At 43.5% G+C, this 13,802-nt stretch overlaps 1 protein-coding gene across 1 annotated transcript in view; it reads left to right on the forward strand.

Moving 5' to 3' along the window:
- The window catches only part of EIF4B (eukaryotic translation initiation factor 4B), a 44,928-nt gene that overhangs the window by 12,251 nt on the left and 18,875 nt on the right, over positions 1–13,802 (forward strand). The window contains exons 2-4 of the mRNA XM_075851822.1: positions 8,889–9,116; positions 9,928–10,136; positions 12,055–12,171. Of these exons, the coding sequence (XP_075707937.1) occupies positions 8,889–9,116; positions 9,928–10,136; positions 12,055–12,171 (554 nt within the window). The remainder of the gene's footprint in view (positions 1–8,888; positions 9,117–9,927; positions 10,137–12,054; positions 12,172–13,802) is intronic.

The raw sequence follows: 13,802 nt of genomic DNA on the forward strand, positions 1-13,802 counted from the left end.
ATTGGCCTGTGATTGGCTGCAGCCGTCACTTAGACTGAAACGTCATCCTGGGAGGCCGGACTGGAGACAGAAGCAGGGAGTTCTCGGTAAGTATATTGGGATCGGTAGTCACTGTCCAGGGTGCAGAAACAGTTACTGCCGATCGCTTAACTCTTTCAGCACCCTGGACAGTGACTATTTACTGACGTCTCCTAGCAACGCTCCCGTCATTACGGGAGCCCCATTGACTTCCTCAGTCTGGCTGTAGACCTAGAAATACATAGGTCCAGCCAGAATGAAGAAATGTCAAGTTAAAAAAGCAAGACGCATCCGCAGCACACATAACATGTGCATGACAGCTGCGGACTTCATTGCGGAATTTAGAATCTCCATTGAAGTCAATGGAGAAATTCCGCCATGAGTCCGCAACCAGTCCGCCACTGCTCCGCAACAGACAGAGCATGCTGCGGACACCAAATTCCGCTCCGCAGCGGAATTTTACTCAACGTCTAAACGAACACTTCTAAATTAAAGTGGAAGTCAATGGAGAAACGGCTCTGCTGCGGAGTGTTCGCAGCGGAATTCAAGTGAAATTCCGCCACGTGTGAACCCAGCCAAATGCTCTATTATGCTGGCCAAAGGCTGTCGAGGCATGCAGAAAACTAGTTTTAACAGCTAGAGTGCCAACGGTTGCTAACCCACTGTTTTAGTGTATATTCACACGGTGTAGTTTTTTTTTTTTTTATGCATTTGTTTTTTCCTCCCCACCTTCAAAAAGTCACAACTTTTTTTTTTTTTTTTTTTTTTTCGTTTTGTCATGTAAGGGCTTCATTTTTACGGGACAAATTGTACTTTCTGATGGTACTATTTAATATTGTGTGTGATGTACTGGCAAGCTGGAAAAAAATTGGGGTGGAATTGGTAAAAAAACACTTTCTTATAGGTTTCGTTTTTACTGTGTTCACTGTATGGGGAAAATGACACACTTGCCTTTATTCTGCGGGTAATGCGTTCATGGTGATAGCAAATTTATGTTTTTAGTACCTTTAAAGAAGTTTGAAAGAAACAAAAAATGCTTGCATCGCTATATCGTGACCCCGGTAACTTTTTTAATATTTTTTTTTGTGTACAGAGCTGTTTAAGGTGACTTTTTGTACATCGAAAGGTGTAGATTTTATTAATACCGTTTTTGGGAATGTGGCATTTCGATCACTTTTTTTTTTTATGCTTGTTTTGGGGGGTTGAAGTGGCAAATTTTTGGACCCACGGATTTCTAATGTTTGTTTTATTTATTTGTGATGTAAGGAATTTAAAATGATGTTTTTGTTTTTGGTTTTTTTATATATTTTTTTTTTTAAAACGTCTTTTTTTTTTTTTTATTACTATTTTTTAGCACCCCTATGGGGCTTGAACCTGCAATCATTAGATCATTTATGCCATAGACTGCAATATTGCAGCCTATGGCAAAATTAGTGCATTGCTATTGAGACCTGCTGGACTCAATAGCAATCTTCCTAAAGCAGGGCTGGGAGCGTTCACAAGGCTCCTAGCTGCTATACAAATGCACCGGCTCCTGCGATCTCGCCGCACGGGAGCCGGTGACCGGCCCCTGAAGTGAGAGGCAGTAAAAACCCCTCGGATGTTGGTGGTCACATCAGACACAGGCATCTGAGGGGTCAAATGCTTGCAATCAGACATTTTTCTGATCGCAAGCATTGTCGCTGGGTCCCTGCTGTTCAACACAGCAGAGACCTGGTGGCTATGGCGCCCACTCGGCTTCTGAGCGGGCTCCATTTTTAAAAACCCTTTCCCAACGTTAATAGGCATATTAGCGACGGGAATGTGTCATAAGAAAATGACCGCAGGTCAATTTGTCCGATGGATTTTTACGCAGCATGTGGATGGGATTTGTTAAATCTCATCCACTCTGCTGCTACTGTATTCTGCTGCGTTTTGTCCGGCCAGAAAAAAAAACGCTGCAATTCCGCAGGGTGTGGACGAGCCCTTAAAGAGGCTCTGTCACCAGATTTTGCAACCCCTATCTGCTATTGCAGCAGATAGGCGCTGCAATGTAGATTACAGTAACGTTTTTATTTTTAAAAAACGAGCATTTTTGGCCAAGTTAAGACCATTTTTGTAGTTATGCAAATGAGGCTTGCAAAAGTCCAAGTGGGTGTGTTTAAAAGTCCAAGTGGGCGTGTATTATGTGCGTACATCGGGGCGTTTTTAATACTTTTACTAGCTGGGCGCTCTGATGAGAAGTATCATCCACTTCTCTTCAGAACGCCCAGCTTCTGCCTGATCACGCTGTGACGTCACTCACAGGTCCTGCATCGTGTCAGACGAGCGAGGACACATCGGCACCAGAGGCTACAGTTGATTCTGCAGCAGCATCAGCGTTTGCAGGTAAGTAGCTACATCGACTTACCTGCTAACGCCGATGCTGCTGCAGAATCAACTGAAGCCTCTGGTGCCGATGTGGCCGACACGATGCAGGACCTGTGAGTGATGTCACAGATCTGCACTGCCAGAAGCTGGGCGTTCTGAAGAGAAGTGGATGATACTTCTCGTCAGAAAGCCCAGCTAGTAAAAGTAGTAAACACGCCCCGATGTACGCACATAATACACGCCCAGTTGTACTTTTACTTTTCAACACGCCCAGTTGTACTTTTGCAAGCCTCATTTGCATAAATACGAAAATGGTCATAACTTGGCCAAAAATGCTCGTTTTTTTAAAAATAAAAACGTTACTGTAATCTACATTGCAGCGCCTATCTGCTGCAATAGCAGATAGGGGTTGCAAAATCTGGTGACAGAGCCTCTTTAATTCAGGTTTTGGCGGGAAAATCAGCTTGACATCTGACCTGTGACCATAGCGGAACTCTCAGAACTGAAGACTTCTGGAAACCTGGCACAGGGACAGTCGTCTTGTATTTCAGGATTCAGTCCCCTTTCTGACACGAACTTTTTGTAACCCACAAAAGTTGTAATTTTTTTGTACAAATGCAGTAAAGGCCCTATTACGCCAACCGATTTTGGCTGGTGCAGCGAGCGTCGATCAAGGAGACATCGTTGATCGGCGCTCATTTGCTGCTGCCACAAGGAGCTGTGGATGTGGACGAGCGGTCGTTACTCCGGTCACTTATCCCCATATTATTATCATGTAGGCAGCGCGTCTCCCTGTTTACACACTAAGATGTGCTGCCAACAACAATATTTCATTTTTTTAAAACTACGATCAGATGAACGAGCGTTTGCTCGTTCATCTGATGGCCGCTGTCCTGTTTACACAGGGCAATTATCAGCAAACGAGCGTTCTACGAACGGTCGTTTGCCTGATATTGCCCAATGTAAAGCTCCCTTAATGGGGCCGCATGAGGGCGCAACTTTTAACCCGTCATTGTGGCAGGAAAAAGTCAGATAATCTGCTCATTCCCTCTCCGAGCCCCTGATGATCCGGTCTCTCTAGACTGAATTTACACATGTTCTAAGCTGGACGGTTACACACAGGGATATTTTGTTAGGAATACTAAAAATTTGATTCTCGTACCTTCCCCTAGTAATAATAATCATGTTCAGCTGAGCCCAACATTCATGGCCTATAGACCGAGACTGGAATCAATAACTTATGGCCATGTATACTTAAAGGTGTTTGTTGGGATGTACAGATATATTTTAATATGCCTAAGGCTATGTTCACACGGGGTCTTTTGCCGAGTTTTTTGACGCGGAAACCGCGTCGCAAAACTCGGCAGAAACGGCCCGAGAACGCCTCCCATTGATATCAATGGGAAGCGACATGCCCTATCTTCGGGCGCTTCCACCTCCGACCTCCCATTGACTTCAATGGGAGGCAGGAGAAAGCGCGTTCAATGGCCGCGGGCGAAAAACGGCGCGATAATTGCTGTTCACACGGAGTATTTTGGGGGAGGAATATCTGCCTCAAAATTCCGTTTGGAACTTTGAGGCAGATATTCCTCCCCCAAAATACTCCGTGTGAACATAGCCTTAGACTGTGAAAAATAAAATTCATTATGTTTACCTTAATCCCTGGTCCTTCCTAGTTCTCAACTGTAAGTGATGACCACCATACTACGTGATTGCACGTCACAGCAGCGAGCCTCAAACTGCTGCTGTGATCGTGTGACATCACACGGGCGTCACATTTTAAACACTGCTGATAAACGAGAAGGACCAGGCATTGTCAGCACTGATTTACTACTGTAAGTAATTTGCAATTTATTTTCTATTTATGTTGGGCATATTCAAAGTGTATTTATAATCCTGGAAATCCTTTTAATGCATTCTTTAGTTCTGGACTTCATTATCCCTAACTTTTTTTTCTTTAAAATTTATCTTTTGTGTTGCTTGCCTTTCCGTCAATGGGTTGTGCAGCTCGGTGTGGCGAGACACTGCAGCACGCTGGAAGGGACAGTTGCCGAGGCAACCATCCAATGCCTGGCAGATATCGGGCACATGTCCTATAAGAATAGGACGTGTGCATGATGCCTGCCGGGTGTCGGACGGTTGCCTTGGCAACTGTCCTGCCCAGCGTTCTGCAGCGTCTTGCCACACCCGATGTCAGATCGAAAGGAGAAAAATAAGAGGAGGCCATAGCTGAAAAGTTCCACTCGATTGTACATGATTTTGCAGTGAAATGCCTCGGGCATGAAACTACTAAGGCATGGGCAGGGCATTATCTTTTGATTTCAGGACATTGCTGTATGCTGACAGATAAAAGCATTAAGATAAAATATAGCTTAGTAGTCAATACAATGTGGTTTCCACTTCTCAGCATTCTGACTCCATCCTAAACCATGACTATATGTTTCAGATAACTAGGCAAACGCTTGTTCGCCCGACAGCAGTTCCTCCTGACACCCCCCCCCCCAAACACATGCACGCTTGGCCGAGTGTTCATGTGTTTTTAAAAGGGAAAAAGCCGCTGCCAAAGGAGCAAACAAAAGGATCGGCATGCTGAAATCCATCATGCCCATCTGTTGTATGTTGCACACTGCCATACACATTAGATTAGATGGTGGGCTGGTCGCACCAAAATAGTCTGGTTACTGCAGCTCTGCTCCTTCTCACTGGAAAAGGAGCAGAGCTGCAGCACAGCCGCTACAGTGTTAGGAGCCTTCTGCTTCCGGCACCGACCCCAGCATAGCTTCCGGAACAGCTGATTGGTGTGGGGTCAGAGTGTTGGAAACCCCAACTGATCTTATACTGATAACCTATAGGAAACCGTCCCAAAACTTGTCTTGGTAGCTTTCTGAAAGATAAGCTGTGGAAGTGGCGATGTGCTTTTTTTATATAACACACTTCCTTAGGCCTAATGCGCACAGCTCTATGGGACACGGTACCATGCTTCGTTGGGTGCTGTATGAGAAGGATATACCACTCCAGAAACAATGGCTCAGTACATGCAGCATTCAGCAGCCCTACACCGCATTCCAAATTATTATGCAAATGTTGTTTTTCGCTGATTTTCCTAAATAGTCGATGCAAATGACAGTCAGTATAATCTTCAAGCCATCAACCGTTGGAGTATAATGCAAATTTTATTGAACAAATCTAATGATAACAGATTATTTTTTTTTAGAAGTAAAAAAACTCAAAATGCACTGTTTCAAATTATTATGCACAACAGAGATCAAAACATTTTAAAGCTTGTAAAGAGAACTAAAATGGTAATATGTTGAATTTGCAGCATCAGGAGGTCATATTTACAGAAATCAAAAGCTCTTTCAATCAAAAAAAACATAGCAGGCCAAGTTACATGTTAACATAGGACCCCTTCTCTGATATCACCTTCACAATTCTTGCATCCATTGAATTTGTGAGTATTTGGACAGTTTCTGCTTGAATATCTTTGCAGGATGTCAGAATAGCCTCCCAGAGCTTCTGTTTTGATGTGAACTGTCTCCCACCCTCATAGATATTTTGCTTAAGGGTGCTCCAAAGGTTCTCAATAGGGTTGAGGTCAGGGTAACACGGGGGCCACACCATGAGTTTCTCTCCTTTTATGCCCATAGCAGCCAATGACACAGAGGTATTCTTTGCAGTATGAGATGGTGCATTGTCATGCATGAAGATAATTTTGCTACGGAAGGCACGGTTCTTCTTTTTGTACCATGGAAGAAAGTGGTCAGTCATAAACTCTACGTACTTTGCAGAGGTCATTTTCACACCGTCAGGGACCCTAAAGTGGCCTACCAGCTCTCTCCCCATGATTCCAGCCCAAAACATTACTCCGCCACCTCCTTGCTGATGTCGCAGCCTTGTTGGGACATGGTGGCCATTCACCAACCATCCACTACTCCATCCATCTGGACCATCCAGGGTTGCACGGCACTCATCGGTAAACAACACAGTTTGAAAATTAGTCTTCATGTATTTCTGAGCCCACTGCAACCGTTTCTGCTTGTGAGCATTGTTTAGGGATGGCCGAATAATAGCTTTATGCACACCTTGCAAACCTCTAGAGGATCCTACACCTTGAGGTTCGCGGGACTCCAGAGGCACCAGCGGCTTCAAATACCTGTTGGCTGCTTTGCAATGGCATTTTAGCAGCTGCTCTCCTAATCCTATTTGTCTGGCAGAAACCTTCCTCATTATGCCTTTTATCTGAACGAACCCGTCTGTGCTCTGAATCAGCCTCAAATGTTTTCACAGTACGATGATCACACTTAAGTTTTCTTGAAATATCCAATGTTTTCATACCGTGTCCAAGGTATTGCACTATTTCACGCTTTTCGGCAGCAGAGAGATCCTTTTTCTTTCCCATATTGCTTGAAACCTGTGACCTGCTTAATACTGTGGAACGTCCTTCTTTAGCAGTTTTCCTTTGATTGAGCACACCTGGCAAACTAATTATCACAGGTGTCTGAGATTGATTACAATGATCCAAAGAGCCGTAAGACACAATACCATCCATGAGTTTCATTGAAAAACTAATAATTAAATGTTTGACACTTAAATCCAATGTGCATAATAATTTGGAACACGGTGTAAAGAAATGAATGGAGCGGTGGCCGTGCATGCGCTCTACCGCTCCATTTCTTTGGTTCTTCCAGGAATGGCAAAGTAAGCCTGTTCTTGTAATTTGTGGGGGGTCCCAGTGGTTGGACCCCGACCGATCAGATATTTATCACCTATTTCCTAAAAGGCCCTAAAGTGCTTGTTGTAGCACATACATCTATAAAGGTCCTCATACGTTACCCCAGCAGTTCAGTAGAAGGTTCTTCGGGTTCCCATTAATGGGATTTGTAAATACTGATGAGCCACAGTCTCTGCATCCATAGGAAGCAAGATGGCGGCGGTCATGTGATTTACCCACCTTAGTGTCTGCTTGGCTGTCCCCGGGTGCATCCTTTTCTGCGCAGGCACTGAACAAAAACTGTCCAGCTAAAGACGCTGGGACTTCTGCTCTGGAAGGCTAGAGGTCTACTAATGAGCAGCGGGGGTAAAGTATGAGAATCCTTATGTTTGTATGTCCCCTCACAAGCACATTAACCCCTTTAAAGTTCTGCTGGTACATTCCCTTGTCTGAATGAAGACGCTCTGCCAGTTTGGCTTGTGTTGCAGACTTATTAACCCCCCCTGGAGAATCAGTAGATGTGACCATTACAGGCTTCTCAAATGTAGTATGTGGTAATTATGTAATACATTGTTGCGCATAATTTGCTAACCGAGTAAGAGCCTCTGGTACCCCCCCCCCCCCATGACTTCTTTATGCCCCATTTTCCTTGTCTTTGAAACTGAGGGGCACTTTAAATATTTAACCTCAATTATTTACTGCTAAGTCATTGTTCACACTAGGGCTGGGCAATTCTGACCTAAAGCAAAACCACGATTAATTGAACACGTATGTAACTACGATTATTTAGGCCACACACCCTTTTGAATGCCACACCCCCTATTTGCATGCTACGCCATTGAATTAATAATTATACCCTGAGACTGCTGTATACAATATGCCCCCTTAGCTGCCCTCCACACAGTGTATAATGCCCCCCGCCCCATAGCTGCCCTCCACGTGGTTTAAAGCCCCCCCATGGATTCCTCCAATAGTGCCTTATAAAAATAATAATATACATACTCGCCTATACCCGTTCCAACGACAAGTGAAGGAGATCCCTCTGGTCTGTGCAGCTCGGCGCAAACGGGCCCGGTGTCACGACCTTATGGTCCCCTGCTCTACCATTGAATTCAACTGTATCTGCGTCCTGAAGATGCAGATACAGTTTAAACTGGGAGAAAACAATTGAGAATCGTAAGAGGACGTCTATTAATTGTGCTGAATTTCAAATATTTTTTGATTAACTTCTCAGACCTAGTTCACACTACAGTTATAGTTTCCATGCTAAACGGAGCTATGACGGCTGTGACTGTTCCGGATTCCAACAGATCCTGATGAATCCCATCGACTTATAATGGGGTGCCGCTATAAGTTATTCTTGACTTTAAAAAAAATGTGAACTGAGACTTCTTGCACCCTGACTCAAGTCACATGTGTTTGTTTTTTCTCAACTTTGAAGCTTTAACAAAATGACCTCACTTTATTTCTTTTTGAGGTATCTAATGTATGTGAACAAAAATACAAAAGGAAGCCGCAGTACCTAGCCACGATGAGGGTGCATGTCCGTGGACCCCAATTCTGCATTCAATGTCATACGAGAACGGCAGCACTGCAAACGATAATTGTTTGTATTCCTGCCATTCTTGTACAATGTATTATGAACTAGTGCTGCCATTGTATAACATTGTGTATGTGAACCATAACGTATAGATCTCAGCAGATTGTGTTGATGCTTTTTGCTCCTATTTTTAATAATTTTGTATGCAAAATGGTTCTCATGTTTTTCCCAGGTATTAATTATCTCTTCTATATTTCTTCAACCTTACAGCTAAGAAGAAGAACAAGAAGGGGAAGACTTTGACCCTCACTGACTTCTTAGCAGATGATGGGAGCAGTGGTGGTGGTGGTGGTGGTAGTAGTGGTGGTGGTGGTGGTGGAGGAGGAAGTGGTGGTGGAGGAGGTGGCGGCGGCGGTGGTGGTGGTGGCGGCGGCAGCAGCACATATGCACCAAAACCAGTCAGTTGGGCTGATGAAACCGATGATCTTGAAGGAGATGGTAAGTGTTTCTGCATAAAGCAGCAGTTGCTTCTTGTATGAGCAAAGGCTATTGTCCACGCATCTACAATGTAAATACACTTTCTGCTTTAGTGCTGGCAGATGATGGTGCCTGTCAAGGGTGGTATAAATTAGGTGGCAAGTGAACAGTCAGTTCTTGAAGTTGATATATTGGATGCAGGAAAAGTGGGCAAGTGTGAGGATCTGAACGACTTTGACATAGGACAAATTATAATGGCTAGATGACTGGGTCAGAGCATCTTCAAAACAGGTTTTGTGGGGTCTTCCCGGTATACAATGATTAGTACCTACCAAAAGTGGTCCAAGGAAGGGCCAGGATCATTGATGGCTGAAAAACCCCTTAACCCTATGGTGGTTGCCTGAAACGTGTTCACCCTTGATTTCAAATTGAAACAAATTCGACATTTAAAAGATATATGTACACATGCTGCTTCATGTGGTCCCCGATAGGGTAATATTAGTATTGGTGATCTTAAGGTGCAATAATTATGTGTAAAGTTCAGAAAATGTGAAGAGCCTCTAAGGCTAAGTCTGTGTGGGCTGCTTTAAAAGAGCATTTTTATTTTTTTCGTTGTATAATATATTTGGAAATCATTAACAGAAATTTCTTGTGCATTTTTTACGTTATGGAATGGATTTGCACTTCAAGTTGAAATGAAACAAAATAGTGTGTGGTTAGATTTTCTTTTTTTTTTTTAACTGCAAACTGCTAGTATAATTTCTTACTTTTTACATTGTATATGTTTTATGCCCCATTCCCCTTTTAATTTTGGCATAAAATTTCTGTTCAGTCTCAACCACTTGGCATAGCAATGATGATGACATGTACAGAAGCAGTGCAATCGATCGCTCCGTCCTTCCAACGGCCCCTCGAGCTGCCCGTGAACCTGATGTTGACCGAAGCAGACTCCCCAAAAGTCCTCCCTTTACTGCTTTCCTTGGAAACCTTCCCTATGATGTTAGTGAGGAATCCATCCAAAAATTTTTCAGAGGACTTAATGTAAGTGCTTTCTCTTATTAACCTTAATTGTACCTGAAGTGACAAATAGGGTTGTTTGTCAACGGCTAGAGGGGAGTAAATAATCTGTATTCTGCCAAATACAATTGAAAATCTGAGTCTGTTTCCTTGAAATAACGGAACGGCCTTTAGAGGACTTGTCATAGTGACCGACACTTCTACTGTTGGACACTTGCAACAGATACCACTGACAATGGGGTCCGTCCGGTTCCACTGTGGTTTCCGTTGCTTTGACAGGAAATGTAGTGCTTCACGCATTGCGATTCTTCCTGCAACATTTGCCGGGGAAGCCAATGGAAAATTTGATGACAGTGGTTACACAGCCCTACTAGATGCTCTAAAGTTTAAACTAAGGTGCCGTTGATGTGGCCAGGTAGTGTCTTATGGCCATGAAGGAGGCAATACTTTCTTCTGGTGCCCGCACCTATACTTAGAGCAGGGGTCACCGCACCCTTGTTGCCCCTTGTGAGGCGTCAGCTTGATTAGACAGGGACTAGTGGAGGGGGGCAGCGCTTGGCCAGGGTTAAAGATTTTAGGGGAAGATCTGCAACAAGTTTACAGTACCATGCTAGTGAATGGGGTTTTACATGTAGCAGGTTTGAGGGCATGCTGCTTCATGATGCCAGTTATGTTGCGAGCGTCACCCTTTGCAGTGCAATGGGTCAAATCCGTGGCGAAAAATAATTTGCAGTGTCTGAACGTAACGTTATCCTCTTTTTACAACACATTTATGCGCTTTATTTGGAAGACATGTTGGGCTAGTGAGAAATAAGTATCCAAACAAGTCCTTTGGCATTTGTTTACTTTTCAATTCCGTCAAGCGGTATTGAGCAGGCAGTCAACCATGGGACGTGGTTTTACAATGAAAGCCTATGGCAGGAATGAAACTTTCAATGTTTTTTTTGCATGCATTTAGTCTCTGTTCACATCTCATTATTTCTGTTTTCCGCAAACGCCATATAAAGCTCCATACCCTTAGGTGAGAATATATATATATATATATATATATTTATTTTTTTATCTACCTCAACTTTATGCCCTAAATGTGGTATGAATTGAGCCTTCTATCATATATAACAAGTGGGATTTGTTTTTTTTACAAATTTTGTTTGTGTCCCAGGGGCCATCCATCCTCCCCCCTTCCTCCTGTGGTGGGAATGGGACAAGTGGCAGGATTTGGGCTGTTTTATCTATGATTGAGAATCGGCCTGCTGCAAAGAGCTTTTAGGCTACATGCACACGTTGCGTATGTTGCTGCAGGAAATTCGTAGGTTAAAACCGCACCTAAAAAAAACCTGCGTTTTTCGTCTCCTTTTCATGCTGCGGGTTCGGAGCTAGGCAGATACAGTTCGCAAGTGGAAACGCAAGATAATTTGACATGCTGCCGATTTTAATATGCACCGCAGGTCCATTTCAGTCCCTAAAATACTTCAGCATGTACATGAGATTGCCTGGAATCTCCTTGACCATTCTGGTACAATATGACGCTGCGGATTTCCCACACGCAAATCCGCACTGCAAAACCACACGTAATACCAATCGTGTGCATTGACCCTTAAGTTTTCAATAGAGCGTAAGATTTCTCTCAACTAAATCTGCTTCCATAGCCAATCCCCAGCAACAGATGCAAGTCGCTGTTTCCTTTGATCGATTTAGTGAAGCTTGTGCCTGGAGTTGAAATGTGTATACCCCCCCCCCCAAACTCATTTCCAGGTTTAGTGTCTCACTGCACAGGACCTTACAGCTTTGCCTACAGTTTGTTGTACTTTTTGTATGACTAAAAGCAATAATCTGATACGTCTTTCATTTTAGATAACAGCGCTGCTTAAAGTTTTTTAACCCATGTCTTGTTTATTTGGTACTTGAGTGGCTTGTCAATATTCTTGTTCCTCACTTGCAGATTAGTGCTGTCCGTCTACCCCGGGAGCCAAGCAATCCAGAAAGATTAAAAGGTTTTGGCTACGCAGAATTTGATGACCTGGATTCACTTCTACAGGCCTTGAGTCTTAATGAAGAAGTAAGTTCTGAAGCAATGTACCTTACTAAATTCTCTAACCTTCCACTGTAAAATAAAAAGGTATCGATCTGAATCTCCTACAATCTGTGCTCTAAATAAAGTTGCATCAGAGTCTGAACAATTTTGTAGAAGCCACGTCTTTTTAGCATGTTACAGGTCTACTTTATAGAAGCTCTAGCTTAAAAGAGGTTTTCCCATCTTGTGCAATTATGCCATAGCCACAGGATATGCCCTAAATGTCCGGTAGATGCGGGTCCTACCACTGGAACTTATCTCTAGAATGGGGCCCCCTAAACCCCGTTCTGCCTTTCTCGCCTCCCGGCCTCTTCCTGATTAGGTGGCCAGGAGTTACGGAAACAGCTGAGCTACACTGTTTCTGTAACTCCCATTCACTTCTATGGGAGTTATGGAAACAGCATTGCTCAGTTAGTTCAGCTGTTTCCGTAACTCCCGACCACCTTATCAGGAGGTGGCCGGGAAGCAGCTGGAGCTGAACATAGTAAAACGTTGTGGAATCTGCATATATTGGACATTTATGGCCTATACTGTGGATATGCCATAAGTCTCAAAGATGGGAAAACCCCTTTAACTATTTTTAGCACAGCAGCTCCCTTCTGTTAACTTACTCATGGCCTTCACTGAACTCTCCCAAGTATCTTTCAATCATTTTTGGCAGAGATCTTCTTTAAAAAAAACAATCAGGGGACTTGTTGGTGATTGTAAATCTTTAAAGTGCTTTCTAAAGATAGAACTGCTGAGTGGAGCGTATTATTCCATGTGTTTGTGTTTTTCTTTTGTGTCTGCATGTAGAGGGGTAATGCTGACTGGAAGGTGCACGTGAAAGCATGTGCTGACTTGTTTCATGCACAACACTGCTCTTGTGAATTCAGACTTCAGTTTGTGAAATGCCCAGCTGTTTAAAGCTACTGTCCTGTAAAATCTGGACTCCCCTCTTTGGCAGCATTAGAAAGTCACTTGCATGGGTTGTACAATTGGAAGTTTTATATACATAGTGAGATTGGGGCTCACAAGCTGAGATCTAAATGTTGAATATTTTAGTTTTTGGGTGCATATATTAATAAAACTAAACGTCAGCACGCACTCTTACAGCATCTGAGGAAGCGTAAAGTGCAAAAGATGCACCTTTGTCTAATGGTTGGGGAATGCGACCATCGTTTTCTTCAGTGTCCTATCAGGGTTTTTTCTGTTTTGCCGATAGCCGGCTGAATCATCCAAATGTACGGGGCCATGCACACCTGTTTTTTTGTTTTTTTTTGCAGATCCTAACGTCCGTTCCGCAAATTATAGAACGGGCCCTGTTCTTGTCTGTATTTGCTGTCCCTCTCACCCATTCTAGTATAATGGTCCACAAACGGACCACACGGAAGCCACTAGAATTCGTGTTTTGCGGTCCGCAAAATGGAAACGGTCGTGTACCTCTGTCTTACTGAAAGGTGTTTATTGGGACCCTTACCCTTTGCTCCAGGGCACGGTTATGCCAAAACAGGATAGACCATTCTACCAAACTGCACATTACACTGGAACAAAGTGGCTAAGCACATTATTCCCTCTCCACCAATATTTACAGCTGACTTTATGCATTTAAATCTAGATTTGTCTTTAAGATTTCC

Source organism: Rhinoderma darwinii, chromosome 2, assembly GCF_050947455.1.
Source record: "Rhinoderma darwinii isolate aRhiDar2 chromosome 2, aRhiDar2.hap1, whole genome shotgun sequence".
Taxonomy (NCBI): Eukaryota; Metazoa; Chordata; class Amphibia; order Anura; family Rhinodermatidae; genus Rhinoderma; species Rhinoderma darwinii.